Source organism: Phasianus colchicus, chromosome 2 (assembly GCF_987193195.1).
Source record: "Phasianus colchicus chromosome 2, bPhaCol1.hap1.1, whole genome shotgun sequence".
NCBI classification, from domain to species: domain Eukaryota; kingdom Metazoa; phylum Chordata; class Aves; order Galliformes; family Phasianidae; genus Phasianus; species Phasianus colchicus.
The window spans coordinates 90,551,979-90,566,853 of NC_143437.1; the positions used below are offsets into that span (position 1 = coordinate 90,551,979).

The following is a 14,875-nucleotide window of genomic DNA, read 5'->3' on the forward strand; positions in this document are numbered from 1 at the left end:
ATATAATAGTATTTTTATTCTTCAGAATGTACATGGTTTTGATAATAAACAGAACTAAATAACTCCCAATGCTTACATACTTGTCAACAAAATATCCAATAACTGGGTTCTGAGTGGTAGTATTTGGTGGTTTCCAGGTAACAATAACATAGTCTCTGTTAGCATCATGGCATTTAACATCCATTGGAGCCCCTGGTGCTCCCGCGATCAGTGCATCAGCATCTGGATCACAAATAAAAGTAAATCAGTTTTGATTGTGATATCCACAACAATGGCAAAAGGGAACATTTTCAGTTGTTCTGCTAGCCTTTTATGTGAATGTGAGCCAAAAGTTTGTCATACTCTAATTCACTGCACTAATGAATCAGACCTGTATCTCTCTCCACGTGGATAAAAACGTTCCGGAAAGAGTTTAAAAATCAAACTTGCATTACATTTCACAGGAATTAAAAGCCCTGCTATCCCACTTGTTTTTTGATCTTTCCCACTGAGAGCTGTAGCTAAATGGGTTACTGATCAGACCAAGGTACTCAGCGACAAACGTATAGCTGGGGAAAATAAATCTCTCAGGGAATTACAATTTTTCAAACTCTTGATTCATTTCTAAGGCTGCTTTTTGTATAAAATTTTACAGTACCAAAAGGCCTAGGTAATGAATATACTTTCATTAAGATATCCTTGTGTGGCTTCATTGTTGAGGTATTGACTATAGACCCAAGGCTTCTAATGGAGTCTACTGACAGATTTCTTTCCTTTCAAAGAAAGGTTTCCATAACATGAAAACCTCCTGTAGGGAATCCAAATGTATTCTTTCATGGATTATCTTTTTTTTTCTGAAATAACCAAGTAAAAGTTACAAGTTTAATTTGAACCTAAATCTTGGTGTTTTCCCAAATTTTTCCAAAATATGTTCAAAGAAGTACTCATTTGATAACAATCTACATTCTGTAAAAATGCCCACAGATTTGCTTTCCTTTATGCATTTTTCTTGCAGCTGAATCTGAAGTATTTCAGAAGAGGAACCTTAGGTAATGAGAACATAATTTTCCCATATTGCAGAAGCAATCAGTTTTGAGGTGGCTGAAATTCAATCAAGCTGCAGTCCCTATACACATGAAAGGGAAAAAAAAAATAGGCAAGACAAAGGCCAACAAAGGGCACTACAGACTTTGGAGTACATAGCTCAAGGCCAACATTCTGTGCGTGTGAATGCATCAGACTAAGTACAAAATGAACCACTGAGGTACCTAAAATTAACTCACCAGCATGAGAATAATTCCTAGGAAAAGTACTTTAAATTAGTGAAGATTTTTTTCACTTGGGTAGTTTCTTTTTTAGAAATCAAATGGAACTAGAAATCTTTTGCATATTGTTTCTAGAGAGATCAGGGTGGCTTGTTAAAGATATATTGAAAAGCTGATGAAGCCCATGGGCTAGTTCCACTAGGAAGATGGACCTCAGCCACTCAAAAAAACATTCATGTCTCTCCACTCCACACAAACTGGCTGGAAGACACTTCTGCAAGGATGTTTCCAAGACTAGCCAGATCTCCATGCATTTAAAATTACTGCAGCTCCAACAGCTTCAGGATGGCTGCACCAGTTTGCCATGACTGAGCATGTGGTCAAATGTATTTAAGACCACAAAAGACTGATCAGCCAGTTATTTTCATCATTCAATTAAAAAAAATAAATAAATAAAAGGAAAAACTTAGTTTTGCACAGGTGTACGTGTGGGAGCTCATTCTCCCTTCATTGAGAGTTGTGTATGTAAATGCAAGGGCAAATTCTGACCTTTATTCTATTTTAACACATTTATCTTTCTTTTAGCTGTGTCTCTTGTGAGAACTGTATTTCTACAATGAGCTAATTTCTTACTTTGCTTCTTTTTCTGCTTATTAAGCTGAGTATGCCTGGTATGTCAATGGGAATATTCCTTTCTCCTGTGTCTCCACCTAAGGTCAGGCACAGAATTTGAGTATGCCCAGCAAGGCTTGTTCCCACTTGGTAATGTAGATAAAACAATTACAGCACAGACTGCTAGCATGCAAAGACATTTATTTCCTATTGGGAAAAGAGAAAGTAAGGAAAGATATAAGCTGTTTCTTTACAAGAATGATGTATCTGGTTCTCCAAGAAGAATCACGCAATTCTTGAAGCTCTCACTCATGTAGAGCAAGTGTATTGTTTCTAGTACAGATTAGCATATAAATCAAATTACTGTTATCTACCACCATGCCACCTTTCTTTCTGCATCATTTATTCCATAGGTTTTTTTTTTTAATGAAACTGCTCTTTCTACTGCTATTTTAAATTTCTCCCAAGAAAGGGGTGAAAACCTTACCTCTGACAAACAGGAATGCACTATATTCATTCACTCCACCTTTTGTAACCATTCTCAGGGTGTATAAACCTTCATCATCTTTGTTCAGATGAGTGAAGGACAGAGCTGCCTGGCCTTCTCCAAAATACAGCTTTGTCCACTTGGAGTCCTTTATCAGAACATCTGGAACAGAAGACCCACGTTAGCGCACTGGCCAGAACAGTGTCCTACATAACCCTGTGCTAATCAGAGGCACAAACTACACCAGCTTTATACTAACTTTATTCGGAGAGACAGTGTTTTGATGCCATAAAAACTACAGAAAGTAAGTTGTAACTCCCTAAGCATATTTCTTCAATGAATTTGAGAATATGAGGTCTCAGACTATACTATACTGTGCAAACTTCTGAACTTTCATCACTGTTATTTTGAATATGCTGACAGAGAAAAACATTACCCACATTTTGAAAAAAATTATATAAAAACCTGCCATACTCTGTAATAAATGTAGGGTGGAACTTTGTTTCATTATTAATAAGTTTTGTAACCTGTTCAGGTCAAATGTCAGATTACTCAATTTCTTTCTCCAAATTTAAAAATGAGATTTCTGTGTAATCTGGGTTGCTATAAGCATACACTGAATTTAAATCCTCAAGGCATGTCTGTTCAGCAGTGAATGAAATTAAATTTGAATTTCTCATAGGTGAGAGGTGGTGACCCATGATTAATGCAAATTAATCTGATTGCCTACTGAAACCTGAGCAAAAGAACGAGCAGGATATTTTATGCTAGCCAAGGGACTTTCTTCACCTTATCTTTTTAAATAATTGATTGGATTATTTTTTATTTCTAACTCCCTAGGATCTATTGCATATTAATTTATTCTAATCAATTCAGCAGAATTATATTTAAAGGAAATGAATATCTATAAATGTTTATTATTCTGCTTAAATACATGTTGGTGCAGATAATTGCAAAGGAATTCATTTTTCCAGCTACCAGTTGAACTACATGGAAGGTATAAAAAATAACACATTCGGATAATAAAACATGCTACTAAAACTTACAGTAAATTACGTGATCATCTAAGCATACAGCTTCTTAGAGAGAAGAGTATAAAGTAAATTTAGTCACATTTATTTCCATGAAATCCTTAATCATGAGATCCTTGCCTAGAAAATCTGCCTGTCCCCTTTCTGTCATGTCACAATGGAACTGACACTTTATGCAGAGAGACACGAAGTACTTTAAATTAAATCAGAAAACATCTCCACCTAGAATCTTTAACCAGTGCCTGGGTTCTGGGGAAAATCCTAAAGAAAGAAATGAAGTTGAGCCATGAGCACCTCTGAATAAAAGGTCACTTATATACATTCCAAGCTGAGAGGAATGGCAGACACTCCAGAATTAACTGATACAAACTGCAAGCAAGCCTGTATTGCCTGGTAAGGCCAGAATCATCCATTTCCACTGTCCGTGTGTACCTTACACCAGAAATTATGGAAGTAGTTGTGTTTGGTAAGAGCAGAAAAACTTTCCTTCACAAAAGACCAAAGACACACCAGAACCTTTAAGAAAGCAAGAGGTCTATTTTTAATGAAGGCTGGATGGTTGACAAGAGAAGCCAAGAAGAAGAGTAAATTTCAGAGGCCACAAACATATTCTCTGGTTTTACTAGGGAAGGTATTCATGCACCTGTGATCACAATAATATTACAATACTAAAGCCTCACAGTCGTGATCAAATCTTTAGTACACTGACATGTTATGCTCCATCACTTCTACCAAGACTTATCAAGAGTATACCTCAGAGTCAGTGTAAGTCAACCTTCACTTGCTGTTTTCAGTATGAGATTTTTCCTAAAACATTATTCTTCTGAAAATTTATATATAGAGGGGAAATTATATAGATTGAAGTTTATCTTCATCAGGAATTTTGATCTGCTGTACTACCAGCTTAGTTGTGCACTCTTTAATTTTTTCCTTTGAATTTAACTTTATATTCTGTATTACAGTATAAATAACTGCAGAATGCTGGTGCATATCATTTTATCATGCTTATATTACTCTAGAGATCAATATCAAAAAGCTCTAGTTACCAGCTGATCTCTTATTAAGATTGGATATACATTTCAGAAGTATTATCTTGATTTAGTTCTTGCAGTATCTTAAATTGTTCTAAGTGGACCATGAATTGTAGACGTCATATTCATGTTTGTTGAATCCCAAACCACATTAGAGGATTTGATTCAGATACACCCCTAGGTGTCTAGTAGACAAACTCAATAAGCTTCACTCATGTGAAGCTTATTAATACTGAATAAACATATATTTCTCTTATGTATAATTATTAGAAAAAAAACCTTATCAGGGATTCAACTGTTATTACTTGATTAATATAAACTTGAAAATCGTAGGAAAAATAAAGATTGTCTTAATAAAATAGTAGAATTAAATATTATCTTAAAAAAAAATCACAACATTGAAAGCAGATAATGTTCTACAAATTACTAACCTTCTCATCATTTATGTTTATGCCTTGCCTCCAGATTTCGAGAGATTCAACATGGGAAATTGTAGCACACGAGCAAAGTTTCATAGCTCATGAATTCCTGCTGTATTCGGGAACAAGTTCTGCCACTTGATACAACTTTACACCGCTTGGAAATAATGTGATCTATCTACATATCCATTACAGACCAAGAGGGAATTATGTTGGCATCATTAAGTATTAATCTGAAAGGGCCTTAGCCTGTTGTTCCATTGAGGAAGAATAAGTCATGGTGGATGAAAACTGAAACAATATGGGGCACTCATGTGAGGAAGTGACTTTAGATTTCCATCTAGTCAGTAAACATTTTAACCATTATCTTATTAGATAATATGAGATTACCTCCTGTGTGTGCTCAAGAATAGGTACACCATGTCACTATTTAAAGAGAGATTAAGTCCATAAATTCATACTAGAAAAACTTATTTGCTATTCTGAAATTAAACTTGTGAATTTCACATTCTAAAGTGATCAGTGTCTTCTCCAGCATTTTCCAGGTGGCTTCTATTCAGTGTACTAACTTACCATCTCTGTACCACTCAGCACGAGGATGTAGTCTTTTCAGCTCTGGGGTGACCAACACAGAACACTTAAGGGTCAGTGTTTCACCTTCAGTTGCAAAGGTGACTCCAAATTTCTCCAGAAATTGGACATCAAAGTGTGTGAAGCAAACATCATACGACAGTGGCACTATGCATGAGAAAATGAAAACATTCTTAAGTAAATTGTAGTTGGCACAAGCAGATTACTGTCTAATCTGAATAGAAAATGGAACTCTCTAGTATAATGTATTCTGATCAAAAGATGCAAATGAAAAAGAAAAGCATCTGGACAGCTCATATTGCTACCAGAAGAAGCAAGTTACATTTAATTTCCTCATATGTAAAACATTATTATGGCTCTTAATAATGATAAGGGTATATAAACTACTTAGGCAAAAATTTTATAAATTGCTTACAGTGGAAGGGCATTATCCCAGCTGGGTGAGGCTCTTCACTCTCTCTGAACCCTGTGAAACACACAATATAGATTCAACAGCATGAACATGATAATTATTTCTTATTTTAATCATAAAATAGGACTTACTTCTCACAACCACAGCACAATTAGTTGATGCCTGCCCATGGATATTTGTTGCAACAGCTGAATAGGTAGCAGAATCATCAAAATCAGCTCTGAGAATGGAAAATAGGGAAATAAATGACTCGGTGCAAATACAAATCCTCTTAATGATCAATATTACAAACCAAGCTGTGCAAACACTGAGCAAAGCTCTTCGCTCACACTAAACAGTATAAGAAGATGATGAAAGACAATCACAAAGATGGTTCTATTTTTTCTACAGTTTTATCATGGGTTAATGTGCAGGTTGCAATGACTTGAGCAAACTGGAGATGACCTTTAGAGAATGATCAAAAGGAGAGAACTGGAATATACCAATCTGGCTATTCTTTTTCGCTATGTAACTATGCTCCTTAATATGTCTTGCCCTTCTGCCATATACTTTAGGGAAGATACATGGAAGAAAAGGATGTCATGCTTGCAGAAGTACATTGCTCTACAGTGATTCCTAGAAAATACATACAGGCTTTTTATGCCTCTCATACCTCCTACAAGCAAAACAAAACAAAAAGAAGGACTCTAACTTAAATTGTGGCATAAAGATTTTGGTTTGATTTATTTTGTTAGTGAAAAAATTTATCTAACATGTAAGGAGAATTTAAAGGAAAGCAAAATTAAAAAAATAATTACTTCATGGCAAATAGTGCCCAGTAATGGAATGTCTCACCACTATGTCCTCCCTTGAAGGAGAATTTACGCTAGCAGATATATGGCCAATTAAGATATAAGTCCAAACCTTTTTCTATTAAAGATGTGGTCAACCACAAGAAATATTACTTCAGTAGGTATGACATAAAATTGAAATAAAGGAAAGAAAACTAATTCTTTATTTGCACATACTTTTTTTTGTGCAATTCCTTTAATTTACAGTTGAAGTAAATTTATCTGTGTCTAATAAGCATAAACATCACTGACTAGGAGCATTAAATATATTTTAGACTCTTTTTTGTTAAAATGCAGGTTTAGATAGAATGAAATTTCCTCAAAAAAGAATATTTAGTCTGGAGGAAGAAACAATTTTGAAAAAGTTGGAATATTTCATTTTAATATTTCATAGAATCATAGAATGGCCTGGGTTGAAAAGGACCACAATGATCATCTAGTTTCAACCCCCTGCTATGTGCAGGGTCGCCAACCAGCAGACCAGGCTGCCCAGAGCCACATCCAGCCTGGCCTCGAATGCCTCCAGGGATGGGGCATCCACAGCCTCCTTGGGCAACCTGTTCCAGTGTGTCACCACCCTCTGAGTGAAAAACTTCCTCCTAATATCCAACCTAAACCTCCTGTCTCAGTTTAAGACCATTCTCCCTTGTCCTATCACTATCCACCTTTGTAAACAGTCATAGTCATTTCAGAATGAACAGTTCAAAAAAGATATTTCAGGATTTACAACTGCTTTATTTTCAGAAACGTACTAAATATTTTAACATGAAATACTCTCATATATTGGTTTTTAATAAATAAAGATTTTAATTTGGCTGAAGTTGATATCTTTTCTTGAGCTTTTTTTCATTTAAAAATATGCTCATGTCAAAGAAAATCGTCAATTTTTTTTCTATTTCTTGGAATTTCTATTATGTTTAGCCATCAGTTAATCAGAGCACTGTCTGAAATACATATAATTAAATTCTGCTTCTGTGTATTCCAATGCATTTAATGGAGATCCTTCAGTAATTTCCAGTGATGATATATAATGTTCTACACAAGTGCATTTAGTTTCCTCTAAGAAGAATGAATGAATTTGTATATTCTTGGCAACTGCCAGATTAAAGGGATGAAATTATAGCTGTACTTGTCCTCTAAGAATTCTTATATCCCAGGTGTGAAAGAAGAAAGAATGCATAAAAGTGTTTGAAGTAAATTGTATAAGAGAATGCCAATCTGGGGCCATGTAGTACTTGAGACAGGCACATCAGACTCCTTTTTTTCAGCTCTTATATATATATTCTTGGCAGTATCAGTAAAAAATGATACATTCTGTACTGTGATGCCTAAAAAAAACCTTGATGAACACTCTATTAAATTGTGGTTTAACTCTTTAAATGAACAGGAGTAACAGCTCCTCCTAGAGGCAAATCTTCAGCACACAATTCACAAAACATGGCATGCTACCAAGTCAATCATTTAATTATCAAAGACAGAGGAGTAACTGTTAAGATTAACCCACTTATCCAGAAAGTCTGGAGTTAGAGTATGAAACCCATTATCACTCTACTACAGTCTGGGCAGGAAAAAGTAACCCTGAAAAGTACTAGAGAATAATTGAAATATTAGGCTAAATGTTATTCAATATTTCAGAGCTTTCTGGAATTATTTTAAAAATGCCAATACCCGTTCACCAATCTACATAAAGCTTAACTGATGCTGGATTTAGTTGGAGTTAGTGACATTAACTTCTTAATAACATGAATTTTTTTTTTTAGTATCACAGTTTCACTGTATTAAAATTTGTGTTATGTCAAAAGTAAGTTAAAACTTTAATACAGTTTTTTTTTTTTTTCCTAAATCATGCTTCACTGTCTCTTTACTGAAATGTACATAACTTACACACTGTTTTCAGCTCAGTACGGTGCCTTGCTATAATGAAACAAGCCAACAGCAAATGAGGCATCTCAAAAGGTTTTTACAAGGGGCATTAGATAACTGACTGTGGTAGTCAGTAGTGTACAAGTCACTCTGCGCTACATCTGTTTTAAAGGAAATATATATAGTGCATAGTATGTAGTATATACAATAAGATATGTAATATACAGTGATCACCCTGCTAGAACAGCCCTTGGCATGTTTTAGCTTGTAACATCTCCCATAGGATTGCTAGGCACAGTTCAGGAGACAGCAAGGAACTTTTCCCAGGAAGCATCCTGGTTGCAGCTGTTCTGTCCCGAAGGATAAGACAATTAGCTGCATGGGTGTCGTCCACTGCATGCTAGGGGAGCACTATAGAAGAGGATGCATTTAGTTCATTATAGAAGGACAGCAATTCCTAGTCACCAGTGGCAGGTAGTGCCAAGCATACCCTGCAGACCTCACCCCTAGATACATGCCCCATAAAGACTTCCTGTTCACCAGGCCACTGTCCAGGCCACTCCTCACCCTGTCTAGAGACCTATAGAAGTGAACTGCAACTTCGCCAGCCTATGCCTCCAGGCTTTTCCAGGAGCCATACTGCAGGGCCAGTGCTGATCCATCCCCAGCTGCACACAGTTCGGGCAGCTCGCAGCACCCAGACCATAATGGAGTGATGGATGGCTGCCTCACCACTGCTGTACCAGCCTGCTCCCTTTCATAAACAAAGCACTACTTCAGGCCTCTTTCAAATACTACTTAGCTGCTCTTCAACACAATGAGGTTAATTCAATTATCAGTTTAAAATAGTCAGCATTTGTTTTCACTGTTGGCTTCATTTTCCAGCAGAATAGCAGATAAAAAAATCAATAGTAATTAATTTCTATAGGAATCACTCAGGATTCAGGAACTGAAACATAATTTATTAACCACAAATTGGCATAAAAATAATTAAGACAATAGAGAACAAATGTGAGGCCACATTCTGCTTGACCACTCAAAGCATCAAAAAATCAGAAAACAAGGAAACAGCATGAATCAAATATCTGATTAACTTTTCAGATGGGTATATAGCTGTGCTACTCTCAGTCCTTTCCCCACAACTTTGCAGTCTCAGAGGCATAAAATGCCTCTCTTTATGTATTTTGGGTCTCCAAGGTAGAGGAAAGAGAATGTAAGCATAAAAGTCTCCAGAACAGACAGAAGAGTCACAAAAGGATTGTTTCTTTAGCCCAACCAGCTTGATGCATTAAAGGACCTATCTGACAGAATTGTCTAGATTAGTAATGGTGTGAGAACTAATTTTATAAAAGGACTGAGCACACTTATTTTTTACAGTACATTTTCTTTTATGATGAGGAACAAGATCCTTGTTGTTATTATGAACATACTGATAATAATTCCCCAGTGCAGGCATTTTAAGAGATCCTACTAATTCTATCCATTTTCTGGAGGTCACTCCTTTGGTGTCAGATAATATTCAGATTGAGGATTACCTTGGAAACTACTTCCTTTTCTGTGAATATGAAAAATAGATTTCCTAGATGCACTGTAAAGTGCACTGAGTCAAAACCATTCCTAAATGATAGTTGAAGTACCCAGGAGAGGAGGTGTAGTCTATCCACCAGTTTTCCTTGCGTCATGATGAAGAATGTATTATCCAACCTTTACAAAGGTCAGTTGCAATATGCTTAGAGTACATTTAGAAAACATGAGGTGTGAGGACACCTCACACATGTTCCAAAGTACTAATAATTTTTGTGAAAATTAAATTGCCCTCAATCCACACAAGTTTCTGCAGCTCTTATGCTTGTGAGGGGAATATTCCCCAGGCAGATACCTCTGTTTAAAATGCATATATTCATCCATCTGCCTCGTGTAGATTTAAACACAGGGGTTGAGACTAAGATAATACTTTTGCCTGAATTAGAACACAACTCAGTGCATGTCAAGAGCAGGAAGCATAACATAGTACATTTCAAGAGTTAAAGTTGCCTCCTTGAATTTAAATGACAAAATGTTCAGCATTACATCTATAAGATACCAAAATGTGGAAGCACTTTGCAGGATCACCATCTCATATTCTGATTCTCTAGACAGACTGAACCTGATAGATTCTTTTCAATTGGTTGGGTTTTGTTCTTATTGAATAGGGATCCTCTGTTCTGAGGTTGACACTGCCTCATGCCCATCTCATTGGCTCCCAGCTATTGCAGCTTATAGAGGACAGTGACTGACAGGTCAGAAAATTACAGATAATTTTATCTGGGGGATGTTTGTATTTCTGCAAAGAAAAAAAGAACTGAAGCACACCATACCTGCTGCCTATGCATACACTGGCAGTGCATACCTGCAAGGCACCAGGACCTGCAGTCTATCACCACACAATCAACTATGTGCAGCTCCAACGCTCTGCCTCCTGAACTGGAGAAGTGCCTTTGCTGCAGTGCCTGTACTCTGTCCCACTTCTACACACAGCAGGAGGAAGGGCAGGCCTCATTCTGTAGTTCTAGCTTAAATTATTTCAAGCCTTTTGTTCCTAATCAAACTAAAATAGCACTGTACTGACTGCACAGTGTCATTTGTTAAATGAGAATAGTTAGAAAGGAAGGTTCGTTCCATTTTTAAGTTTGTTTTTTTTTTTTTCTTTTTTAAAGCAATGCTGACAACGCTTAGGAGCTGAGTGCTTGATTAGGGGCTAGCTCTGCCTTCTGGCAGTAGGTATTACACTGCACTCTACTGGCTTTGCCACACATTTTCACTGATGGAACCACAAACCCTTTCTTGCTGCAATTAGAAGCATTTTTAAGCAGTGACTTGTTGGAACAGAAAAGGGAGATAGCCCTAATGAAATATAAAACATTGCCAAATTTTGAGCATTGTACAAGTGGCAGTGTGCAACTGCACCACACTGACAGAGCTCTGGAAAATCAAACTTCTTTCTCTGCTTATCGTTTCTCATCAGTTCATCTGCCTGCTCATTGCAGGGCTTTTGGAATACTGGGAGCATGCTACTGTCCTCTCTATACTACAGTCACCATATCAGAAAACATAGTATAGCCCTTCATGGTTGTGTAAAGCCAAGTGATTCATTGGAGAAGCAATTTGACTTTCATATCAGTGAAAGAACTAGTCCATGCATCATAAGAAATAAAAAAAAGAAAAAGACTAGAGAATAGAACAAAAACCTGTGGCTAAACAAATAGCATCAACTAAGAAATCCAAAATGTTTGAATTTAAAGTACTAAGATAGACACTAACATGTAAAATATTTTCAGCCATGCTACAGAGTAACAGAGTGTACTAATCTTATCTACCTCTGATAGAGAAATATTTTATTGGATCATCTGACTGTCTGTAGTTAAATTAGGTGGAATAAAGAAATAACTGTTAAACAAGCCCTATAACTGTGAGAAATTCAAAACTTATCATGAAAGCTTCATATCCCCCTTTTTTACTGCGTAAGGGAGATCTTGAGCTCAGACTCTGAACTGAGAAAGCTTATAATGAGCAAGAGAGTGGAACTGTATGGTAATTATAGTGCTTAATGAATGTAGAAAATGTGGTAAACTGAGCACAAAGCATCATGAAAATATGAGACTGAGAAATGAAAAAAATCTTCTATAGGCATGGGCCCTAGAAGACAGCAAATGGGTGGGATGAAATTGTGTCCAGTTACTGTTTTAAGTTGACAAGGTGACGTCCTGGTTCTGGCGCCTCAAGAATTTTTCCACTGGGATCAAGGAATACTCATAGGAATAAATATCACACTTGCATCAGAAGGAAAAGTTCACTCCCTGAGCTTCCCTGAAGCACTAAAAAGGTAGCCAAGAAATTCCAAGGCAGTTCTGAGTGGCTGTGGATCAGATGATATGCAGCTCAGCACTTTGGTATGAACAGCTGAGAAGAGCACAGCAGTGGATAGGTGGAAAATCCAAACTGTTCTACTTCTAGGAAAAAAATAGTGCTACAAATATGCATGTATACAGATATTTATGGAAGATCTGAAGTGAACTGATAAATGTTTTTACTTAAAACTTTAGTAATACATATTTTAACCAAATACACATAATTTGTCAAATACTAGTACATCTAATAACAGCAATAGAAAAACTATCAAAACATTCTTTCATTTCCCAAGATTGATTTTCCAACTATTGGGAAGCACTAAACAATTAATGGTCAAGTTTTGAAATAAAATAGATTAGTAAAAAATTTAAAAAATAAAATAGATTAGTAAAAAATTCTATTTAAACTTAGACTTTTTTTTTTGTTGATAAACTGTATAAGCCTATGGTAAATAAATCATAGCTCTGGGTCTATAATAATAATTCCCCAATGGTCTTTTAAGTGGAGAAGGGAGATCTATTAGAGAGCACCTAGGTGACTTTAGCTAGCATAAAGACCACACTACCAGACAGAACAGAAGAGGTACAGAGCAATGGTAGTTAAAGAGGGCAGCTTTACTGAGTATGAATGACCACATATGAATACATACATATCTGTGCCTAGTAAACAGTGGATGATGATGAGTGGGGGGTGGACTCTTAAGTTTTTGTCAGTGAATGACTCCAAGGTATGTCTGAATAAGTACAACTATCTGAACAATCCCAAAGGTGGCTGTGAATGTTGTCTACATGACTGATAACCAGTAAGATTAACCAGTAGATTTTTCTTTCTCTCTAAGTTAACACTTCCTTAGTTCCCAGAGAACAAACAAATAGAGATCAAAAGGAAATAGAACCCACCATATAGTACAACAAAAAACAATAATTGGGTATCTTTGCCATGGCCAGCAGAATTTCTAGATAACTTAAAAACCTTAATCATGAAAAGAACATAAAATATACATTTTTTTCTACTTTAATTGCCAAGAAAACAAAATTCTAATAAAAAAAGGAACTACTTCTTTCAGCCACTTACGTCTGCTTTACATTTTATAGACTGCCAAAGCTAAATAATAGAAATATCTACTTTTTCATTTTCAATTCATTTTCATGACATAATATCCAGATATTTAGTGAACCACCTCTAGCCTAAATTTGAGAGAAATAGGTTGAATTTGCATAGAGTATAAAAATCTACTGTGTACCTGTTTATATGCAATACATGTACTCCATATTTGTTTTCAACAGTGTACTTTGCTGGATCACTTGCAGGGGTAATCAGTTCCTCATTTTTGTACCTGACAATCAAGAAAAAATGAATGAATTAATAGCAGCTTCTATTCATTGCATTAATTCAGCTGTTTTTTACATTCAGGAATCATTTTTTATAATCTGAGAACTCTGTACATTTTCTCTACCTGTGTATTTTCCAATATTATGTGAATAAATACACATTCAGGCCACAAAGGTGAAGGAGGACCATCGCTGCAGTAGATAGTGGAAAGGAATGTACCCAGACTAGAAGAGATGGCAGTAGAGAAAGACAGGATGTTACTTGAACTTTCCAGTCCACTAGCCCTGACACAAGATGGGAAGCAAACTTTGATCACAGTAGAGCACTTCAGCTCACAAAAGGGAAACAGCAATAGGGTAAGATATTCACAGTTCAGTCTGTAGCTCTGCCATATGCCAGATAGCACTTATCTAGACAGGAGGGCAGCTTCAGGGTCTTTACATTAATGTCCACCTCAAGAGGGGCTGACACAAAGTAAACATGCAGTCTGTGACAATTGCCTATGACAACAGTAGTGCTGTGCAAGTTAACCTGGGTCTAGTTTGTGAACTTTGCGTATTGTGCCATTTTCTACTTCATCTTCAGGGAACTGAATGGCCAAAAAGACTGGAATGCTTTCCACAATCTGCCTTCTGAAATGCTCAAGTTTGCTTCTCACACTGCACATGGCCATTCAACAAGCTTTCCACCCACTCTTCCCACTGCAGTGTCGAGTACTGGAATAAAGCCCATACGTGAGGATTATGAAGTGTTTTTAACATAGCCATTATGTATGTGATGTTTATCACTAATGCCATAAATTCCCAATGGGAAAAGCTTAACAACATTTTTAGAGGCCTGGATAAGGCCAGTTTCTTACCACTGAACAACAGGGGAGGGAAATCCTTGTACAGTGAAGCAAAGACGCACAGACATCTTTTCCCAGACAGTGTGAGATCTCAGGCGCACTAGGATTTCAGGAGCTCGACTTATTTTTTCCTCAACAGCATGTCTTTCCAGAGCCATATTTTCTTCTACCTGTTAGACAAAGGAAAACAATAAAAGTAGGAAAAGAAAGAAAGCATTTAGCACTAGATTCAAATAGACTAGAAGATTAATCTTAAATCCACAATATCAAAAGATGTTAAGTCATTAC

General features: G+C 36.3%; 1 protein-coding gene across 2 annotated transcripts in view; it reads right to left on the reverse strand.

Annotated features, from left to right (window-relative positions):
- Positions 1-14,875, reverse strand: part of MYOM2 (myomesin 2) — a 75,678-nt gene that overhangs the window by 48,771 nt on the left and 12,032 nt on the right. For both annotated transcript variants that reach the window (XM_090136298.1, XM_031610932.2), the window contains exons 5-11: positions 14,600-14,757; positions 13,652-13,744; positions 5,959-6,047; positions 5,831-5,881; positions 5,398-5,562; positions 2,344-2,505; positions 81-222 (exon numbers count right to left, since the gene is read on the reverse strand). In XM_090136298.1, the coding sequence (XP_089992424.1) occupies positions 81-222; positions 2,344-2,505; positions 5,398-5,562; positions 5,831-5,881; positions 5,959-6,047; positions 13,652-13,744; positions 14,600-14,757 (860 nt within the window). The remainder of the gene's footprint in view (positions 1-80; positions 223-2,343; positions 2,506-5,397; positions 5,563-5,830; positions 5,882-5,958; positions 6,048-13,651; positions 13,745-14,599; positions 14,758-14,875) is intronic.